This window comes from Zonotrichia leucophrys, chromosome 2 (assembly GCF_028769735.1).
Source record: "Zonotrichia leucophrys gambelii isolate GWCS_2022_RI chromosome 2, RI_Zleu_2.0, whole genome shotgun sequence".
In the NCBI taxonomy this organism is placed as follows: domain Eukaryota; kingdom Metazoa; phylum Chordata; class Aves; order Passeriformes; family Passerellidae; genus Zonotrichia; species Zonotrichia leucophrys.
The window spans coordinates 133,304,533-133,325,996 of NC_088171.1; the positions used below are offsets into that span (position 1 = coordinate 133,304,533).

At 37.5% G+C, this 21,464-nt stretch overlaps 1 protein-coding gene across 6 annotated transcripts in view; it reads left to right on the forward strand.

Annotated features, from left to right (window-relative positions):
* The window catches only part of RUNX1T1 (RUNX1 partner transcriptional co-repressor 1), a 115,421-nt gene that overhangs the window by 73,788 nt on the left and 20,169 nt on the right, over window positions 1-21,464 (forward strand). For all 6 annotated transcript variants that reach the window (XM_064706520.1, XM_064706521.1, XM_064706524.1 and 3 more), the window contains 4 exons: window positions 3,465-3,646; window positions 11,434-11,684; window positions 12,946-13,031; window positions 13,663-13,864. In XM_064706520.1, the coding sequence (XP_064562590.1) occupies window positions 3,465-3,646; window positions 11,434-11,684; window positions 12,946-13,031; window positions 13,663-13,864 (721 nt within the window). The remainder of the gene's footprint in view (window positions 1-3,464; window positions 3,647-11,433; window positions 11,685-12,945; window positions 13,032-13,662; window positions 13,865-21,464) is intronic.

Genomic DNA, 21,464 nt, shown 5'->3' on the forward strand with positions numbered 1-21,464 from the left:
AGTCTCTTCTGTCCCAAAGACTTGTCCTGAAGCCAGACCTATTTTCTGTTCCCAGCTTTGACTCTCTGTTACCTGATTATAGGCAAGTCACTCAAACCTTCTTGAAACCTTTCACACATTGTATATCCTGTCTGGTCTAGATCCACTACAGATTGCTAGGTCTACCAAACGCTACGTTGCAGACAGAAGCCAATATTTGTGTTTCTGTAATAAAAATTCTGGGAAAGAAGCTACTCTTCACCATGTGTTTGTGCAGTGCCTCTCGCCAGGGAGCGCTGATCTATTACAGATAATAAATAGACATTGAATTGCTTATCTTTCTACCAGTTCTGGTTCACAGGAAAATCAGATCATTCAACTGCAGAAACCTTCACTGGCCTTTTGGTGCATATTTTCTATATTAATATCAAGCAGCATTTAATCTCTTAAATTTAAGTGGTACATGGTGTTCATGTTGAGTACTGCCAACACTGTTTTTCAATAGATGTTCTATGCATATTTGTTTTAAGCATCAGTATAAATTTGATTTGAGTTACCCAGGCTCTCTGAACAAATTTGTCTTAATTTAAATCTTTATTTTTTAATACATCTGTAATAATTTATTTAAACTTGCAATTATAAAAACTTCAAAACTTAATTTTATACTATGTTCTAATGAAGCCTTTTCAATTTAAATTATAAGACTCAAAATGTTTCTGTTGCTGATGGAAGAGGCTATGAGTCCACCTAAATCTTGAAGAATATAAAGCCCAATCCAAAACAGAAGTGGAGCATGTTTCAGACACTGAAGTGTGACAATTTAGGGTGGTGGAAGTCAGTAAGGCCATGTTTGTTTGCAGTCAGAGTTTTTCTGGTTGAGAACTGGTTTGTATCTCTCACATGCAGAGGTACAGAAGTCTGTCTACATCTGCATCAGCGGCAATGGGCTGCTGCAGGTGTAGAGAGCTGCCTTTGCTATCAGAGCAGAACCTCTGCACAATCCTCTGTGTCCAAGGCCATGTTGGTCTCAGAGTCTCTATGAGTACATTCAAGTTGCAATAGGGAGAATATTGATGTTTCATTCTGCAGTCAAAATTAGTTCTTGTTATCTTCCCAAAAATTAGTTCTTGTGTATCAGGGCAATAGGGAACAGAAGCAGTCTGCACACTTGACCTACCTATAGACAGGTCCTGATTAATCTTCTCCCAACAAACAAATTATTTATTAATATATGGTTTGATAAAGATTGTTTAGAATAATGTTTTGAGCAGGTTGAAAATACTTGAGCTGAACTATAAATTTTTAAATACTACTTTTCTTGTCTTCGAGTTATGTATTTGTCCAAACATTACATTGTGCTATTACAAATTATAAGACATGCCAATCATAGTTTTCTTTACTAACTTCTAAAAAATTAACCAACTGAATGTATCTGCTTTTAATAAACATATTAGAAGCTGCCTATTCTGTGCAAAGAAAATCTGTTCAATCTATTTAGATAAATTTATCTGCCAATGTTCATGTTTACGGTTAAAGGGCAAGAATGAACATTTCTTTAGGAGAAGGTAAACAAGAAAAATAAATCACAGTTTTTGCTGAACAGGTCAAAATTTGGTTGTCTCTAGGAGCATCTATGCATTAAAAAGGCCCTTTTTTGTTTGTGATAGTGGAAAAGGAACGCAAATATGTTGTTTCTTCCTTCATTACTCACCTCCTAAGTAGGGCCTTCACATTTCTACCTCACATCTCAGTCCTGCTGAGATGTAATACATCTTTTAGTAATGTACCACTAGTCAAATTCTAGATCTGATTCTTTTATTTCTTCCAGATATGTATTTGTAAATATACGTGAACTTTTCCAACTCTTTTCTGCCACGCAAGGCAATTGAAGTAGTAGGGTGTCTTGACTTGTATTCTGTGTGAGCTTTTGAGCTTTTTAAAGAAACAGTGAAATTAAAACAAGTGAAAAACACTACTCACAACACAGTCAGTCCATCTCTCTGATAACTGAAAGAAAATAGATATTTGGTTCTTTCACAGAATATTTGCATTCTGTGCAGGTCTGAAAAGACCTCCATATTCCACAACCAACTGTCTTTTCATCATAGGAATAACTGATAACAATTTCTAGTTTTTTCACCACTATTAAAAGTTTCATATGTACTGACTATTCTGGCATTTTTTGTGGCACAGTGGTTCTGCTTTTATGGTAACAACAGGTGCTGAAGCAGTTGTCATTGTTATAATGCTAACAAAGTAATTTACCAAGATCCTGAGCTCAAAACTTTTCAGACCATCTGTTTTTTGTTTGGTTCCATGCACATTACTTTTAGACCTTTTTTGACTTCAGAAGTATTTTCCTGCTTAAAAAATAAGAGTTTTTTTGGTTTTGTTTGTTTGGATTTTTTCAAAGTGAGAGTTATTTCAAAAGCGAAGGAAGCTCCTGAAGTTCTTTGTCTTATCTTTAGTTATTAAAGGTCATGAAATTTAATCCAATACTTGAAAATTCTGAGTTAAAAAATCATCGTGCAATAGTGATGGAACAAGAGATGCCAAGGCACATCCCTTTACGGTACAAAAAATAATTAGGGAAAAATGAGTGGCCTTTCTTAGTATCTATGTTGGCATGTGCTGCAAAGAAAGGAAGAGGTTTCTCAAGATGTGTAACTATCTCTGCAGAGGGAAGGGACATATGGTTCCACCTGCTCTGGCAAAACGTATGACTAAGTATGACCTCAGTAGATAGGCAAAATGTGCTGCCCAGTGATCAACCAGCATTTCAGTTCTCTTTGTCTGAGTCCTGGTAATCTCCAGGCCATGACCCAAGTCCCAGTGGGCCATGAAAGAACAGTCAGAAATCCTTCAAGCTACATCTGGCTAGGAGGAGGCTTGTAGCCCTCTGGGTGATTAACTGAAGCTCTGGAACGTGAGATTTTGTTGTAATCTTTATCTTAATGTGCAACTGCAAGTGTAATGGGAAGGCTGAGGGCAATCCTATTCTCAATCCTGTTCTCCCCAAGGCCCTCAAAGAATGGTGACTGAGGCAGCTCATAGAGTTGCAGATCCCCTGGTTTCAGACATTTTCCAAGTACTAACTGCAGTCTGAATGGGAAACAAAGGATTGTCACTTGTTGGAAACAGCTGCTCCATAGGAGATCAGATTTTAGACAGTTAGAAAGCAGAAGTCAGCCAAAACAATACTTTTTCCCTCTTTAAAGATGTGGCACTCAGACCTGGTTTTCTCACAGCATTTACTGTTTTCTGTTACATTTTTGGGAAGCTCCCATCCTTCTATGCATATTTAGTACAGCTATAGCCACTTTTGGAGGCTGCCTGCTTTCCGGCAGCTAACCACAAACCTAGCTGGGAATGATGGCAACAGTTTCAACTCAAGACAGGCTTTGCTCTGTTTTCTAATTTTTCTCCTTCATCTCTGTTGAAACTGCTTGCAAGCTGCCCTCTTAACTCGTGCTGCTCTCTTGCAGGCCAATCTGCCCCTGCTGCAGCGGGAGCTGCTGCACTGTGCAAGGCTAGCCAAGCAGAACCCAGCCCAGTACCTCGCCCAGCACGAACAGCTGCTTCTGGATGCCAGCACCACCTCACCTGTTGACTCCTCAGAGCTGCTTCTCGATGTGAACGAAAACGGGAAGAGGCGAACTCCAGACAGGTGAGCAGCACCACACCTGTCCTGTCCTGCCCACAATGTGGTGCTGAGCTCCCCCAGCACAGGGGCAGCATGAGGGTGGGTGCTGGGGAGATACTTGGGTGGTGTTCCCTGGGTGCAGGTCCTTCACATCCAACCTGACCATAAGTGGTGCATCCACCACATCTCTGGAAAACCAGTGTTTCACCACATTCCATATTAAAAATTTCTTCCTAGTCTGAATCTACTCTCTTATTAGCTTAAAATCATTCCCCATGCCCTTTCATAACAGGTCATGCTTATGCATGTCTGCATACACATACCTACATACATGTGTATATATAGAGAGAGCTGCATACACATATATATTCCTGAGTATATAAATATAATACAGGCACTCACTGATTCAGTCACCTCAGGACACGCTGTGGTTGTATCCACACAGAAGTAATGGTCAGCCAGTACTGTATTACTTTGTGCACAGTATTTCAGTCATGTAGTGCCAAGCAGCAGATCACGCCAGCTCCATATGCAAGTCCTTTGCATTTGACGTTTTGTTGAACTCAACATTAAATGTGAGGAGAGTCGCTAGGCACTTATATTGGGAAGTACAGGGCAAACCCCAGAGCACACTCAGGGCTTTGACTCCTTCTGTTGTGCCATATTTCCATATCCATACATAGAATATGCATAAGGGTATTTCTTTCAAAGAGGAGAAATGTTCACTGCAATCTGTTTTGTTGTTGAGTTGAGGAGAGTCCATGCAGAAATGGGACAAGCGAATGAATGTGTGTGAAGTACAGTGGCTTTAGGGGTATGGAACAGTTTTTATTTTTTGGAATAAAGTTCTTTGCTTAGTGTTACAAGGGAATTACTCTTGTGGTTATTTACTTTTAACTGCCTTCCTATGCTAATATTAGAAATTCAACTGGCATTTACATTTTACCTTTGGGAAACTCAGGTATTGTATTTTTCATTGATTTGTTTGCCATGGGTTTTATAGTGTGGAAAACTTTTATTATACTTTTCTGCCACATACCACTACCTGTATGCCTGAGGTATGCAAGTATCCTAGTTATCTTTTAAATGAAAAAGATGATTTGCAAAGTCAAGAAGCCTCATAACTTTTTACAGGTGACATTTTTGTGTTGGAACAGGCTTGAATGGCACAAAAATAAACAGAAAACAGTCTGAAAGCTCACAATAAAACTTTAGAATTCTCATAGCCAGAAGTGAACAGTAAAATCTAAAATCACATAGCCATTAGATAGAAAAAGATGTGACAGTATTTGAAATTAGTTTTCCTGAGATTGTGTTTCAGAAAAATCACAATGAACTAGCAAGAAAATTAAGGTATAAGCAGAAAAGCTCCTTTTATATGTAGCTACGTTCTTTCCACCAGTTTTTCCAGACAACTAGACCAAACTGAAGGAGCTATTGGGGTTAATACAAGCATGTTTCTGCACCTCAGAAAGACAAAGATGATTACTTTTTGGACATTATACGCGTATTGTCTTACTATGTACAATGAAATAATTTTTCCAAAGCTGAAATCTAGTAGCTTGGGGTAGTTCTGTATATTCTCAATCTTTGCAGAGTAGTGTAGCAAAACATCTGTTAAAAAGGCCTCTTAATACCTTGTGAATGGCTTTAATGTCAGCATGCTGTACTCCAGTTCAGTAGCAGACACAACATTTTTCCTCTAAGGAGATAGACACACATGAAATTATCTCATAAGCCAGTGAGGTATTGCTTGACAGAATACAGACAATAAGTGGGATGTGCTTTCCCGACTCACTCACTCTTTTCTTTCCTGTTTGTGGAGAAGAGTATTACTCATATTTCCCATAAGGCCACAAAGGAAAAATGTAAAATAAAGTCTTTCCTTTGCATTTGGAATAATGCTCCCTCTCTTTGAGACCCTGTTTGACAGTGTTGAATTTTGGTTATTTTGTAGTAAGTACTGTCTCACCTGTGTTATCTTCAGTCCTGCTTGTGAGGGAGAAGATGGGTGACACAGGTAGAAACTAGGACAAGAACTTTGTTATAAAACCAATACAGGGTCTTTCCATTACAAAAAGGCCATAAGATTAGCACATAAAAGGACCAGCAGATCAGGAGAATATTGGATTTTAAAGTCAGCCTTCATCTTTTAGTTAAAACTGAGGCCCAGACCTAGAGATATTTGTGTATGGTTTATGAATTTTCTTCTCAGCATTTCCTTTTAGTTAAAATACATAGGTGCTCTTAAAATTCCTGAGTCTTTGCTTGAAATTCAAGTGCCTTTGGCTTCACAACTGAAGTCTCTCTTAGGCTGTGAACAATTGGGGAGCAATGCAGCTTTTGGGGTAAGGGGTGGACAGTTTATCTTCCATTGTTGTGGGTAAGAGCCTGTGTTTGAATTCCCAGGGTCCAGGGAGGATGTAGCATGGGCTGTCCCACTGGCCTGCACACTGCAAGGTGCAGCAACTTCTGTCAGTTGCAGCCTGAAATTCAGCTCCTTAGTTCTGGGGAAGTGGTGTTTCAAAAAAACCCATCCTTTCTTTTTGACCCTGCAACTGTTTGCTGTAGTGAAAAAGGCTCACATGAAAAAGAGACTGCCCAGTGCGCTCATTGGAATGTTACCTTGAGCTTAAAAAATAAGTTGCTTTTGTTCAGTGTCAAGCAACCCTGTCCCTGGTTAGTCACATCTACGTCTCCATTGTCTATGACTATAATAAAAGCTATACAGAAAAAATATGTGGTAGTGTTGGCTGAGCCAAGTTTAGTGGAGTTGTCTTGTGCACTCAAGAACATTTGTGCAACAGATTTAGTAAAAAGAACAAGATGCTCTTGGAAAGATTCTTAAATTTACGGAATTGGAGTCTGCATACCTTTTAATTTGGTTAATGTAAGTAAATCAACCACAAAAAGCTGTCCTCAGAGGCTGAACATGCCTAGACTGAATGAGGTTTGAAACCAAATACTTGGCTGGCTTTATACTCATTACACTATTAATTATTTTAATTGTTTACAGAGGAGCATGAGGAAACATCTGGAAATATATATACACCTTTTGTTTAGAAATATAAGTAATTTTCAAATATACTAATAAAAATTCAGCAGAAGATAGCAGACATACTTTAAGGGAAGGGTTTACTGTGACTCCATGGCTAGTAAATGAAAAAAAATTCTCAAAGACCATCTCTTTCCAGGAGAACTAAGTGCAGCTGGAATAATTTTGATTGCAGATGTGTGTCTTAGTGGAGTAAACTGTGGTATCTTTTTCACTTCCCAAGGTATATGGTATATATGTATAGATATATAGTTATACACAGGCATGTATTGTATATAATGTATATGTTACATATATATACATACACATTTATATTTTTCATTTGGGCATGGGTAACTGCATACCATTAATTCCATTAGAGGAAGAGTACAGTAGAGGATTAGGCAAAGAAGGTGGAACAAGTGTTACATGTAACCACAGCTGCCTCATGATTTTTTGTTGAAGAAAACCCACATACAGTATTTTTTTATTCTGCTTATAATCTCAGAACCTTTTTTGCATATCCATTTTCCAATTCTTGTTATTTATCTGCATATTCAAGTTACTGTATGTGAGGTTTTATAGAGCAATCTGACAGCCAAGCTTTGTGTTTTACTGAATGTTTTCTTGGTGCATATGGTCTGACACGGATGAGCAGCCACGGTGAGATTTTGGAGTCTATTAAACTAGCTCATTAAAAAGATCAATCTGTTTCTGTAATAACACTGGGAACCATCAGTCACTGCAAGAGAGGAAAACTGACACCTGAGGAGACAACACATTTTGGTAATTTGTTCATGACATGTCATGAACAAAGTGTTCACTGTGTTTTGTTTACAAGTTTTAGAGTTTACAGTCTACTGTAGTAAAGCAAAGGATCTTGGACCACAGTGAGTTTTTATTTTGGTGAATGAATGCTTAATTATAAATCACATGATTTTAAATACATTAACAACAAAAAACTTTGCTAATTACTCATCCTTTGAGCTTGCTGGAAAAGGCTGATGGCATGTGAGCATGCCATGTAGTGACTCTACATTTATGACTGTTCTCTACTAAGTGGATATAGGATAACAAAAATTTCTGCTAGAATAGCATTATTTTGAGTGAGAAGAAAACAAAAGTGGCTATGATTGTGTTGTGACTTAAGAAAGTGCTGCTGTGGTTGCAGTACACTTGGAACCAATGACATGAAATAGGTGTCGAAGGTACCTGGGCACAGAGATAAACTTTAATAATAATACTGTTAGTAAATCTTATTTGAAGAGGCTCCTCAGTATCTCAGTAAGGTGAAGGATGCTCACAGCTCTTACATCTGTGCTCCTTGTATGCCATGTGTAATTATGAGGAATTTTAAAAGAATTTTTGTAATATGAATTGTTAGCAAGGCAGAAAAGTAATTTTTTTCTGTAACACAGTATTATAAACAGATACTTTATTCCTGCAAAACATTATCATTTGTTTGATTCATCAACCCTTTATTGGTGGAAGTCAGTTTAAATCAAAGCATCTTGCACAAATAGTAGATGAACAGCTTTGTCTCCTTCTTGTAAGCTGGCTTTAGTGTTCTTTGAAATTTGTGTAATACTCCTGATCAGGTTAAACCCAATTTTCTAGCCAAGGCAATTTTGCATGGTCAGATTTTCTACCCAGGAAATTATCCATAAATTACATAATTTAAAACTGAAATCACAACTGAAAACAAACATAAATTCCATTAAATGCATACAGGTTAAAAAGTAGTGTCTATTCTGCTGTCTTTAATCTAAGTAAATCATGGCTTTAAGTAAAATGACCCCCCTTGTGTGTTTATAGTTGAAGGACTCCATCTTTGTCATATTAGCAATTTTCCAAACAACACTGTTGATTTATAGGCACATCAAGGAAAAAGGTGGCCAAAAGAGTAAGGAAAAAAGTTCCAGTTATGTTTCCTACGCATTCACTGTTATTTCCACTCTACAGCTTCTGGTTACTTTGCAAAATCAGATGAAAGCAGATTAAAATTGTGATGGTGTTATATTTGGAACTACTATTCACATGGGTGTGCCAGTTACTGGGAAACAGGAGTGCTTCCTCCGGCACCTGGGAAAATGCTGTTGCCCCAAGGGGGTGAAACCTAAAAGAATGAGTAGGACTGAGATCAGAAGCAGACTAGTAGGTCAAATTCAGAGCATCTGAATTATGGCACTCTTCAGTACCTCATCTTTTATCACTCTATTCATATATAGTAAATTTGGCAGCAGTTCCTGTTCTGATGAGGTTTTCTAAGTTGTTACCTTTTTATATATTTTTATGTGCTCAGAAACAAAAAATGAGTTTATGTACAGTCTCATTCTGGTATTATGGTAAGCTGTTTATTTGGTCAGTGCAGAAAATATAACAACAAATTGTAGAATTAAATTTTTATGCCCAGAAAAGACATAGCAAAAATATAATTTCACTAAATATGTTTTCAAGAGTCATGCTAGTTTCTATGTTAGTCAGAATTCAGTGAATATGCTGGTGTGTTTTCCAAGCTAAAGTAGTGCATTCCAGTTAAGGTAATTAAGTACAAAGCAGTCTTAAAAAACACAGAAATACCTGTATATTAGGCGCAAATATATACATTTGTATGAAAATATATGACTTTAACATCAAGCTGTAGTGCAGAAAAGGAAAACTGGATTCCCACTTGTCCCAGTTTTATTTCAGTGACCAAGTCAATGAGTTATTTAATTGTTTGCTGTTTCTGACTTTTACCCATTTAAGTCAGAGAACGTTCTAATTGTGGTACTAAAAGACCTATGTGAGTTATTAGTTTGCCTTGTACAGACAGAAAAGTCAATTTCTTTTGCTTACATAGTATTTTGTCAACTGGAAGATTGGCACACTGACTTTAAGTAAATATGTGCAAAGAAAACACACACAAGCCACTAAATGCAAACTTGTCTTGAAGAGCTGTCAGAAACATCACCACCCATTGGGAGTTATTGCAAGCAGGTACATCGTGCCAAAACTAATAAAAATATATGATGGACCTCAGGTTTTCTTGGTTAGGTGTTTTCACAGCCATGCTGCATTTCTTTTGGAACAAGGTACATGCTCCGCTTTAGCAAAGTATGTCTTTTATATCTGCCCAAATGAGAACAGATGTCCTGCTGTGCTGGGGAAAGATTCTTCCCTTTTTGCCACATTACAGTTTAGTAAAATATATATATATATATACCTGCAGCTTCTCTGGCATTAGTAATTTTGGTGAGGTCTCTGAGAAATTGCTTCACTTCTTCTGAAAACAATGCAGCCCATCTTTTAATTTCCTGCTGCTAGTTACAAGATCTTAGTTTGATTCTCTCTCTCAGAGGATATTGGCAATGATTTGGTTTCATCCTTCCTCTCATTGGCCTTAAATGGGAACCTGTTGAGAGGTGACAATACACTGTTTCCCCACAGACGGTCCCTCAGGGGTAGTTGATTGGTTTCTGGGGGAAGGTTTGTTGTAGAGCAGTTGGTTTTAACAATAGGCAAACAAGAAAATTTGGTCAAATTTACCTTTCTGTCAGTGTAAAAAAATTGTGTTATCACTAGGAATGATACATTATTCCATCCCTTTATTCCAGAGGATAAAATTCTTTTATAAAGAAGCTGGAATATAACAGCAGCTTATGGAGGGAGGAATGAAACCTCAGTTTGCAATATTTATATATAATAAACTTTCTGATCAAAACTAATATTTTGTAGGTTTTCTTTATTCATGTGGTTTAAAAAACCCCAAACATTTCAGTGAAATGAAACTTCCCCAAAAGGGTTGTGAACCTGTTGAAGTAACTGTAGGGCGGTTTTTCGGTTTTTTTTTTTTGCTTGTTTGTTTGGGGGTTTTTTGTTTGTTTTTCCTTTCTTTTTTTTTATTTTTTACTTTTTTGTTTGTTTGTTTATGAGTTTTTTTAAAATACAATTTTAATGGAGAATTAGTTGGGGGTGAGTTTAAGGTTCTCAGGCAGAGGTGTCAAGTAGAGAGTTCTTTGGAAATAGCTGATTATGAATTTAATTAAAGAGTAACTAGAACATAAAAAAACCCCTGTCCTTCTCCTCAGTAGCTCTTCCAAGTCACCTGAGCATAAAGCCCCTGTCTAAGAGTAATGGAGTGGGAAGTCCTGAACATTACTGACGACTTGAGTCTAGCCACATCTTCCAGCAAAATTAATGATAGTCACAGCACCTTTGCCCAGATGGTGCAAAAATCTCTGAAGGATGCATTTCTCATAATTTAGAGTCAATTCTTCCCGAAAGTCTCTGTGTGACATTGATCTTGATGAGAGCTCATGGTATGCTGGGCTTCAGCACGCTGACATTCACTACAGTATCCTCTTGAAAACAAAGCCATTTCTTGAATGGCAGGTTTCTCCTAATCACTATAAGCTGTAGCACTACTGTATATTGGAATTTCTTGGTCCCTAGTTTCATGTATCAGTTGATGGTTTCACCTCTGCAATTGCATATGTATCTACGCCATCAGTCTGTGATCTCAGCAAAGGCTGCTTGCTCTCCAGCCCCTCATTAGGTGGCTCTGTCAGAAGGTCACCCTGATGGTATTTCTCAAGTTACAGGGATGGTTAGACAAGGTGAATGAGTCCTTTGCATGTTTTGATTCAGCAGTGTTATGAAATGTTCTGCAACACCACACATTTGGAGCAAATTGAAGAACAATCTTTAGTTCCTGAAGCTGCGTGTGTAGGTGGGGGTGCATGTTCCCGTCCTCTATTCACTAAGTGAATTAAAGTTCCTTTGCTTTGTTTTTCAGAACCAAAGAAAACGGCTTTGACAGAGAGCCTTTGCACTCAGAGCATCCAAGCAAGCGGCCCTGCACTATTAGCCCAGGCCAGCGGTACAGTCCAAATAATGGCTTATCTTATCAGCCCAATGGTCTGCCTCATCCCACCCCACCTCCACCTCAACATTATCGTTTGGATGATATGGCCATTGCCCACCACTACAGGGACTCATACAGACACCCCAACCACAGGGACCTCAGGGACAGAAACAGACCTATGGGTAAGGCACGTTGATTTTCTGCATTGTTTTTTTAGATTTCTGTTTCCCTTGTAACTTTATTTTGTGAACAGGACTTTTTTATCTGCAGTTCAGGTGTAGCCTTTATGGGTGTTTGTTCATCCAGCTGCTTCTAATGGCCTTATTTCAGATCTGTACTTGTAAAAGTGGATTGAATTGTGTCTCTAAGAAAGAGGGACAGAAATGGAAGGAACCTGTGTTTTCAAAGCTATATGGATGGCATGGGCACTCAGGTGTATGGCGGGCAAGGATAGGTAGAGCCTTTTATTTTTCTTCTAATGTCAAATTTGTGGTGATAGCAACATCAAAATAGCTTGATTTCAGTTTAGAGCAGAAGAAAGTTGTTATCTTTCAAAAAAGTGGTTTGTGTGTGACATGTCCACACAAACATGGGTGGAGGATGTGAACAGCAGAAGCACCAGCCACACCCCATGCAGCACAATTTGATTTAATGGAATGCCTGATACTCTTGGATTTTGTTTCACATCTGCACTTACTGTTCTTCCTTGTTTAAAACAAATCTTCACTAGAAGAGCAACACTTACAAATATTCAGCATCTGTATAGAGGAGGCTAAGCAAAGAACAAGTGTTGGTTCCCCTTGAGTGTTGATAATAAATACTGGCTTGGTTGTATCATGTTGTCAGCTGCTCTGATATATGTGCTACATTTTAACCACATGTTGTTTAAACATCTGTGGAGGGATGAACCCTTAATGATGCTCTGTTGACATGGTAGTAATTACTGTATTTAGTGAAATAACACTGCGTTTATACTAATATTTTTTTCAACTCTCTGAAGTACAGCTAGTATTATATGCAGTGAGTTACCAAATAATTGCCTTGCTGACTTCAAGTAGTGCAAACGAAAAATTATATATTGTATTATGTTATATTTATGTATACAGTAATTGTGCAGAGTCTGAAAGAGTTATGTCCATTTTTGAAAGGTCATCTTGCAATGTATAGAACTTACAGCATTGAAGACATTAAATTGGACAAAATAGTAGCATCTTGTGTGAGGAAAAGTACTAAAGAGAACTTAGCAAAGTTTTTTTGAGGGTTTTTTGAGTTTTTTTTTTTTGTTTGTTTGTTTTGGTTTTTTTTTTTTTGTGGTGACATTCCTGATGCTAGGACAGGTAATATATGATGGCTCTGTCTATAGGCTCTTTTTTTTTCTGTTTTTTTTTCCCCCCCCATAGAGGACTTCCAATGTTGTAAACATAATTTGCTCCTCTTTGGCAGGGTTGCATGGCACACGTCAAGAAGAAATGATTGATCACAGGCTAACAGACAGAGAATGGGCAGAAGAGTGGAAACATCTTGACCATGTAAGGGCTAAATATCCATTTATGTGTAATTGTCTGAACAGAGGCCTTCCAAGATAGGAATTTAAAATTTTTATTTTAAAACCTATCTGAATTCCATGACAGGTTTTGAAAGCTTTGCTTGTTAAATCAGAGGGCTTGATGTTCCCCATTAGATAGTTCATACCAGGCCTTGCTGATAAGTGTCTCCTGCATTATCCTAATTATTACAGTCTGCCAATAGAGGAATGGACTTTCTCTATAAACACTGGATCTGGGGCTCGGATTTGTTCCTGAATTTATTATCTCTTGTAAAATTTGTAGACATCAGTTCTGGACCACATCTTGTGTCCTCTCCAGTGCCATGTAGTACTAGTGGCAGGGCTGTAGCCTGTTCAGTTTTTTTCTCCTTGTCTTTGCTCTTTTTCCTGTAAGTCCCTATCTGTATAGTTTAGGATCATCAGTTAAAAAGGAAGGGATTGTCATTCTTAAAACAAGCCTAGAATTTTTCAGCTATAGTTGAGGTTAACAGAGAGGGACTCCTTCATTATTAAAACCCATGTACTCAGCACATTGACGTTTTCTTTATTATGATGTCACTCTGTGAACAAAAATTTCTTCTTTGTTTCTGTGCTCCATCCACTGCTGTGAACAGTTGTTGAACTGTATAATGGACATGGTGGAAAAAACCCGACGATCTCTCACTGTCCTACGGCGATGTCAGGAAGCAGACCGCGAGGAGCTGAATTACTGGATACGGCGGTACAGTGATGCGGAGGATTTAAAAAAAGGCGGAAACAGCAGCAGTAGTCATTCCAGACAGCAGAGTCCAGTGAATCCAGATCCAGTTTCGTTAGGTACAGTATCCTCATTGAAAATCGTGTGCTGATTCTCTTTAAGCTTAGCTAAGTGATAGATGATGTTTGCATTTGTTCTGATTCTTCTGCTATAGTGATGATTCCTCTCTTGCTGACTGCTGGATTCACTATAACTCTTATGCCCAAACAGTGGTGTTTCTGGGTGGAATGGCTTGAGGTTTTTTGGGTGATGCTTGGTAATTTGCTTTCCATTCTGCAGAGTCTGAGAGGGTGGGGTGAGAGGACAGACTGTCATGTAGGGGAGGCAGAGCAGTGAGATGTGCACTGACTCTCTGTCCCTTCTGACTCTTTCTCTTTCCCGATTGTTTAAAAAATCTGTCAGTGCTCCTGGATTGCAATTTGAAATAGAGGGCTTTCATCTTCTTAAATCAAATTCCTTAACTTGGAAGTTGTCTTTCTAAGGAAATAGAGTTGTAAAGTTCTAGGCACTTGTTAGGTGCACTTGGTTTCTGTTTAAGAAAGGAACAAGATCTGGAATGCTCACAGTCCTGCATGTATGATCCTCCTAGGTCTCTGTCCATCTCTGCAGCTTGTGCAGGTGTGTCTGAAGACTGTTTGTTGTGTATTTCCATGGAGCTGTCCAGGCCTTGGCTCAGGCAGCAGAGCTTGAGCTGGGTGGGCTGCAGCCACCTTACCAGACCAAACAGCGGGGCTGTCCTCCCTGCAGACCTTCACAGTCACTCTCACACAGTGCCGCACACAACTACTCTGAGAGGACTCTGCTCTATAAAAACAAACTTTAATTTGGGGTCTTTCTGTGAGTTACTAATATTTTGGCCTTTTTCTGCCCCATCTCCTCACTTTCATGGCAGATATGATAAAGCAACATCTCAGTGATATCTTTTTATTTTTCTTGTTCTTTTGAAAATGTCAGGAGACTATGCTTGCTTGTCTAATATTGCCTTATAAAAATATGAATTGTCTCTATCCAATGCCATCTACTCAAAATCATCACAAATTCTCTTCATTACTAGAATTCCAGAATAGAATCTGTAGAATGTGTGTTATTTTGCAACTATATTTTAACTGTGTTTTCCTTTTGCCTTTAAGAATAATTTACCATCAAAAATTTATTGAATTGCAAATAGAAAAACATAAAAAAAATCTAATCCCATCTCCATCATTCTCTTAGTAAATTTCTAGAGTTACTACTGTAATATTTGGTGCCTCTTGATAACAAACAAATCTTTTTTGTGTGAATGTCAAATTACTTGAGTCAATAGCTCTATAAATGTGCTCCAATCAGTGGGAGCAAGGGTTATGGAAATGCTTCCATAGTTCACTAATAAGTCTAGTCCCTAGAGGAGCCCTTCTCAGAAAGTATTCGGGTAATGGCTTGCATGAACTGTGCTAAATGTAATGTAAAGGAAGACTCGTAAATACGGCATCTGAAATGTCAATCACATTTGCAACTTCAGGAATAGGACTTGTGAATAGATCTAAAGCAGTGGCTCACTTCTCTAGTGAAGCTGTGATGCAAAAAGAGACAGGCCATGCTGCTTGTGTACTTAGTAGGTAGAAAAAAATGAACGTTCTCTAATGAAACTGGAACTCATGACATTCATCAAAACTTCATAGATAATATTACAATCCAAGAAAAATAGTCATCACCACAACAATAGGTACATAAGATAAAATGAAGATCAAGCATACAGTTAGATCCCTATATTAGCATTTGTTTGTGTATATGTCCAGATGAATTCTTGGAAACAGCAAAGTCTTCTGGCTTAAAAGATAGTTATACAGCACAGGCTTTGGCATTGGATACATCGGTCAGCTCTGCAGTACTGTGGGTACAAATGAACTGGTTAGAGTCCATTCAATTTTAACACGTCCACTTTGGTTATTTGGTTGAAAAAATACTTCTGAGACTCACAAACATGAAACTTGGATCACTTCAGTGATGTAGCATCCATATCAGTTGTAAATATTGGTTAGAAGTGCTTTTATGTCTGACATGACAGGGAGAAAATGCTTACTTTGGAGTCTGTGGAAAGCTAATCCTTAGATTTCCTCAAATCTGGTAGTAATCTAGTTAACAAAATGAAAATCCCTAACATTCAGAGGTATAACGAAACTAAAGCAGTGTCTGTGAGCCTGGGGATGGTTTAGGGCTTTTTTATTTTAGTTTTGAAGTGGGGGAAAAAGGATTGGAAAATTGCTCCAATATTTTAATTAAAGTACCTCAGCATGTAAATATTGGGGGGTTTGCTACAGAGATTCCAAATATCAGTGAATTCCCTTTGTACCTTTTTTTTTTTTCAACAAGGTAATCCAGCCTTTAAATCCATCCTGTCATCTCCACTAGCAAGTGAGAAAAAAAAGGGGGCCATATGGCTACATTATCTGTGCCTTTGTTTCTTTTTCTTTACGATTCAAATATCATTCCTGAAGTGATAACTTCTCATTACAAACATATCACAGTCTTCATAGATAGGTCTTGCTGAAAAACTCTGACCTGAGATCTAGTATGGATAATTTGAGTTGAAAAGTAATTGAAGAAAATTCTGATGGTCATTTTGAACCAGTAGACTTTTTTCCTGCCAAAGATTTTTCTGCTTCTTTTGATTTGACATCACTGTAAATCATGTTGAGCCTGGAAGTTTGCAATATCTGATCAATATTTTTCTGTTGCTATTTTTAATTAAAAAATTAAATTAAATACTTGATAATTCATTTTAATTCAAAGCAATCCAATACACACATTAGCTATATACAACAGGTTACAAGCTCCCATTATTCTCCAAGAATGTGCTGAAGGTAAGAGGGTCTTTTCAGTCTGAATAATACATGTTTATGAAAGTCTAAAAATGACTCAGACTTTACATATATTCACTTGATTAACTGTGATGGTCTATGAAGTGAATAATATATCATCTGACTCCTCCATTTCTGCTGAAGAATTTCAGTACTACATACTGCAGCAGGACTGCAACTTTCATCCTAATAGTGAATAATTACCCATATCAGACACTGTATACTGAAATACACACAGTAGGATAAATTAAAGATGAGGGTTCTTCAGCATCATGGGTTATAAACAAGATCTATAACCATACTGAGTGCAGCTGTGGCTCTAGATAAGTGGAGCAGGCACACATCAGAAGGTCTGCAGCAGTGTTGATATTTTGTGTCTGTTGAATTTATCTGAATGGAAATCTTACAAAATAGAGTTTGAAATCTCCAGCTGAAGAGTGCAATACCTGCAGGATTTGCCTCAGGAAACCAGGATTCTCAGAAGTCTATGAATTTGTGAAAAACACATAGGTTAGCCATTTCTTAACACATTTCTAAATGTTAACCCTTTCAGACACTTTTTATTTTTTCTAAAGTTGTTCACCATCATGTTTTCAGTGTCAGCCAGAGCATTCCTGCCAACACGTATCTGTTCATGCTGTGATGATAAACCTGTTCCTTTGCCATTTGCAGATAATCAGCAGTGCTGTGATATGCATGATATTCTCAACATGAGCAAACCATAATGCTGTGAATACCACAGTAACATTTATAACTTGTAATTCTAGAATGTAAAGCCTCTGCAATACTGGTCACTGATGACATTAAGTATTGCTCTTAATCCACTCTCTGCATGGGAGGCTTGGGCTCGATTGTGGCTTAGTGAACTGCATGCTGTTAGTAGGGCTCCAGCTCCAGAAACATTGCATGTGTGTGTTCTCAGTGCTCAGCTCTGACATGGCCTCTGCTTGAGGATGATTCAGTAATACTGTACCTATGTGGCTTTTCTTTTCTTTTACAATGAGATAATAACAACTGTATTTTTAACACAATTTTCAAGGGGTGTTGCAATAGCCAGAAAAATGTATTAGAGAGCAAAGAAGGGCAAAGATGTACTTAAAAATACTGGGAACACTTGCCCCCCAGCCAGGTTTGCAAGGTAGCCTCATCAGTAATACCCGCATTCAGATCTCTATTTTTTATTATGTGGAACTGGCACAGTTTTGAACTTGACTCTTACAAACCAGGCAGTGAATATTTTATATTTGTTGCTCTGAGATTTTTTCTGGTTTGTTTTCTGTGTCGCACTAATGGTGTTACATTTATTATAGGATAGAATGAAGCAGAACTTGCATTTGAAATATGGAAACCACATAAATACATAAAAAGGCATATATATTTAATCTGTTCATGACTGCTTATGTGTAGCTATTTTTGACCCTCAATATTCAGTACAGCATGCAGGGTATTATTATCACTGCCAGTATTTTCGTGAATGCAGTAAATTGTATAAGATCATCAAAACATCAGCTGTTCATTCCATTTCTTAATACTTTGTGTTATACACTTGCATGTCAGTGTCCCGTGCAAAAAAACCTCAATTCTTTTGTTTTGCCAACTTACCTTCTGTCCTTTCCAAATGTGAATTAGGCTCTTTGAGATTACTGAACAATTCTTTTCTCTCTGTCTTTCTATTCTGTTTTCTTGAGTTTGAGCCTTATGATCACATAAGACTTCATATAATTTATTTGGTCCTAGCTTTTCATCTCAGTTTCAATTTGCAGATCCATATTTATGGCTGCTCTTACAACTCTCCACATCTCTGCACGTCACTCTCTTTCAGCACCTTTTCTCTTTATCTTAAAGCCATCAAAAATTTTCATTCTAATGTGAGAGCTGAAACCAGTGCAATTTTTAAATTTTCTTCATGTGTATTCTCCCACTCCAACAACTTTTTTACTATTTCACAAATTTATTTCACATTACAATAGAAAACTCCCATACCATTTTTGATATCAAAAGTCTCTTTTGTTTTTACCTCATTTAAACACTTACAGACAAGTACAGACTATCCTCATTTACATATATGCTTTTTATTTTCCTTGTTCATCTTTTTACTTTGGTTCAGTAGGAACTGGACTAATTACCAACACATGCTTTCATGCCTTGCCATGAATTTCAAGTAAATTCAGTAGTGTACATACTGTTGTTCTGCATAATGGTACTGTTGCATTTTCACCATTAACAAACCTTTGTTATAATGTCTGACATGTAAAGCTTTTCCAATATCCTTTTCTGAATGATCTGCCTGGTCACTTCAGATTATTCTTATTGTTGTCTGATTTCATTCAGTTTCATTCTAGGTAGCATTTACTTTTCTAGGTGCACAGTTAGTTATTTAATATTATGCATTGTCCTCGTTATTGCTTTTTGCAGTTGCTTCTACATTTAGTATTTTAGGGACTTCACTCAGCTGTGTTAATCTTGGTTTGAGATTGCTAGATATCCAAGTTAAGATCTTTTGTGCTTGAGTTTTAATGAGCAATTTTTGTGATACCTAAACTGAAGGACTCCTTACCTTAAAAACACTAATATGTAAAATTTATGTCCTCTGGTCATTTCCTGTAGTTTAGCCTTAGAAAGAAGATTGTTTTCACAGACTCATCACCACTGCCTAAACAATAGACATGTTACTAAAATTTTTCTGGCTTGGAAAATATGGTTTTTATTATCTTCATAAGTGCTTCTTGTCTTTTTTGTGCACCATTCCAAACTATGGGAAAGTCTCTCATAAGCTCTTGATTTAAGTCTTCTTGCAGAGGATCTCATTCCTCATGTAAATAATTTGTGGTTGGAATAAGAGCTTGATTGATGTTTATGTTTTGGAAATTTTAACAATTATCTGGCAATCTGGTCATTTATGTCATTGAATTCCATTTTTGGAAAGTCATGTGTACCAAAAAATCAGTTCCACATCTCTCTGTCCTTTTTCTTTCTTTTCCTTTTTTTCTTCCCCCCTCCCCACCGCCCAAAACTAAGAGCCATAGACTTGAATCAAGGTTATGCTCCCCTTGAACACTGGATGGTACCTTATATACCAGACAGGAAAACTCAATACAAAGCAAAGACATGAATGGCACAAACCCCTTGTTTTGCCACATTTGGAGCCCGGTTGAGTCTGTTCCTGCAGGTATTCCATGAACAGCAAATAAGAGTGGTTTAATTTTTTGCCTTTATTTTTCTTGAGCCTTCACACAATATTTTCTGCTGTTGCCTCTGTCCCCCTAACAGAACTGGCATTGTGCCTGTAAGTCTAAAAGCTTTTAAGGGGTGAAAACTGTACACAGGGCTATTCGTCATCTCCAGAATTGTGCAAGCCAGGCCATACTGAGAATTTTCCCATTTTTGGTATCAGGTCTGAAATCCTCTATCAAGTTGATTAAACCAATATAAATAGCTGTTTTGCAAAATCTACACACACACACACACACACACACACACACACACACACACATATACAGTGTTACTATTTTATGCTTGAGAGCTGTGAAAGTCCGCCGACAAAAATCTATTTTAAATTGTTGTCCCATACTTCAGTGACAAACAGAAGAGCTGGGTAAATCCTCTCAGCTGCCTGTCAGATGGGAAGATGTACTCCCAGTCACTGTCTGCAGATTTTCATGCTAGAAACTACATCTGTGAAACAGTGCACAGGAATTCCCTACTCTCTGTTGAAAAAGCTCCTGTCATTTCCACCTTTATTAGCCGCCTGCAATGTTGTCATCTTTTAAAAGCATTAAAGTTTATGTGGGCTGCTGTATGTAAACAGTACTGTATGGATACATGTAGTGGTAAGAAATAAGAAATTATTTGCAAACTCTGATGTTTCACTTTTTCTTAAACATATTGCTTTTTAACCAAGTTAGTGAATAAAAGCTCCTAAGATAGAAAACTGAATACATTTAGTCAAAATTAGTATTCCAAGAATGGCAGGTATATTCTTGCTGTATTTCAAGCCCAGACATCAAACTTCTAGCAGCATCTCCAAAAACATTCAAACCTGTCTGTAATGTAACAAATCAAGTTATTTTCTTTAGGCAATTGAATTCTGACACACTGGCAATAGTAATCATGGCAGCGAACTTAGTTTTATGTGTTTGGTTGTATTTTTTTCATTTTGTCCTCTATTACTTTGAATAATAGTTAATCAGTTTTTAAATTGCATTTGAAAGGAGCAATTTCAGTTTCATCTGCTGAGGATCTATGCTAAATTTCAGACCAAAGTGAATTTTCTTTTTGTATCATCTGATCTTAGCTCTTTGAAGTCCCTGTGAAAGGGATCTTTCTGATTTCAAAACTCTTAGGCCCAGGCCTAAAGGTTAAACCTTAAAAAAAAAAAAAAAAAAAAAAAGAGGAGAAGGGGAAAGAGCTGTCAAAGTGTGATTGAAATATATGGGTGAATTATGAGCTTCAGCTCCAGTGAGGTTGTTTGGCAGCTTGTATTTAGGGCCTTAACCTAAAGTTAAAGGTTCTGTTTTTCAAACTCTTGCAGCTACAGTTGCCACCATGGGCTCAGATACAGGAAAGCACAGCTCTGAACTTAGAGAAACACCCCTTTGCTTTTCTGTGGACAACTTATTTGATCACTGGAATGACATCTTGACTTTTATCTGCACTCATAAGTACTCGTTATTTTCCACAGAGCAGAAGTGCAGACCTGCACTGTTGCCCTTTCTTTTTCCTTTTCATAAATACAATGAGAAAGGACAAAGCATGTCACTCCCTCAGTTTGTCTTGCAAAGCCTCCCTTAAATGTGTGGATACTGTCATACAGAGTTGACTC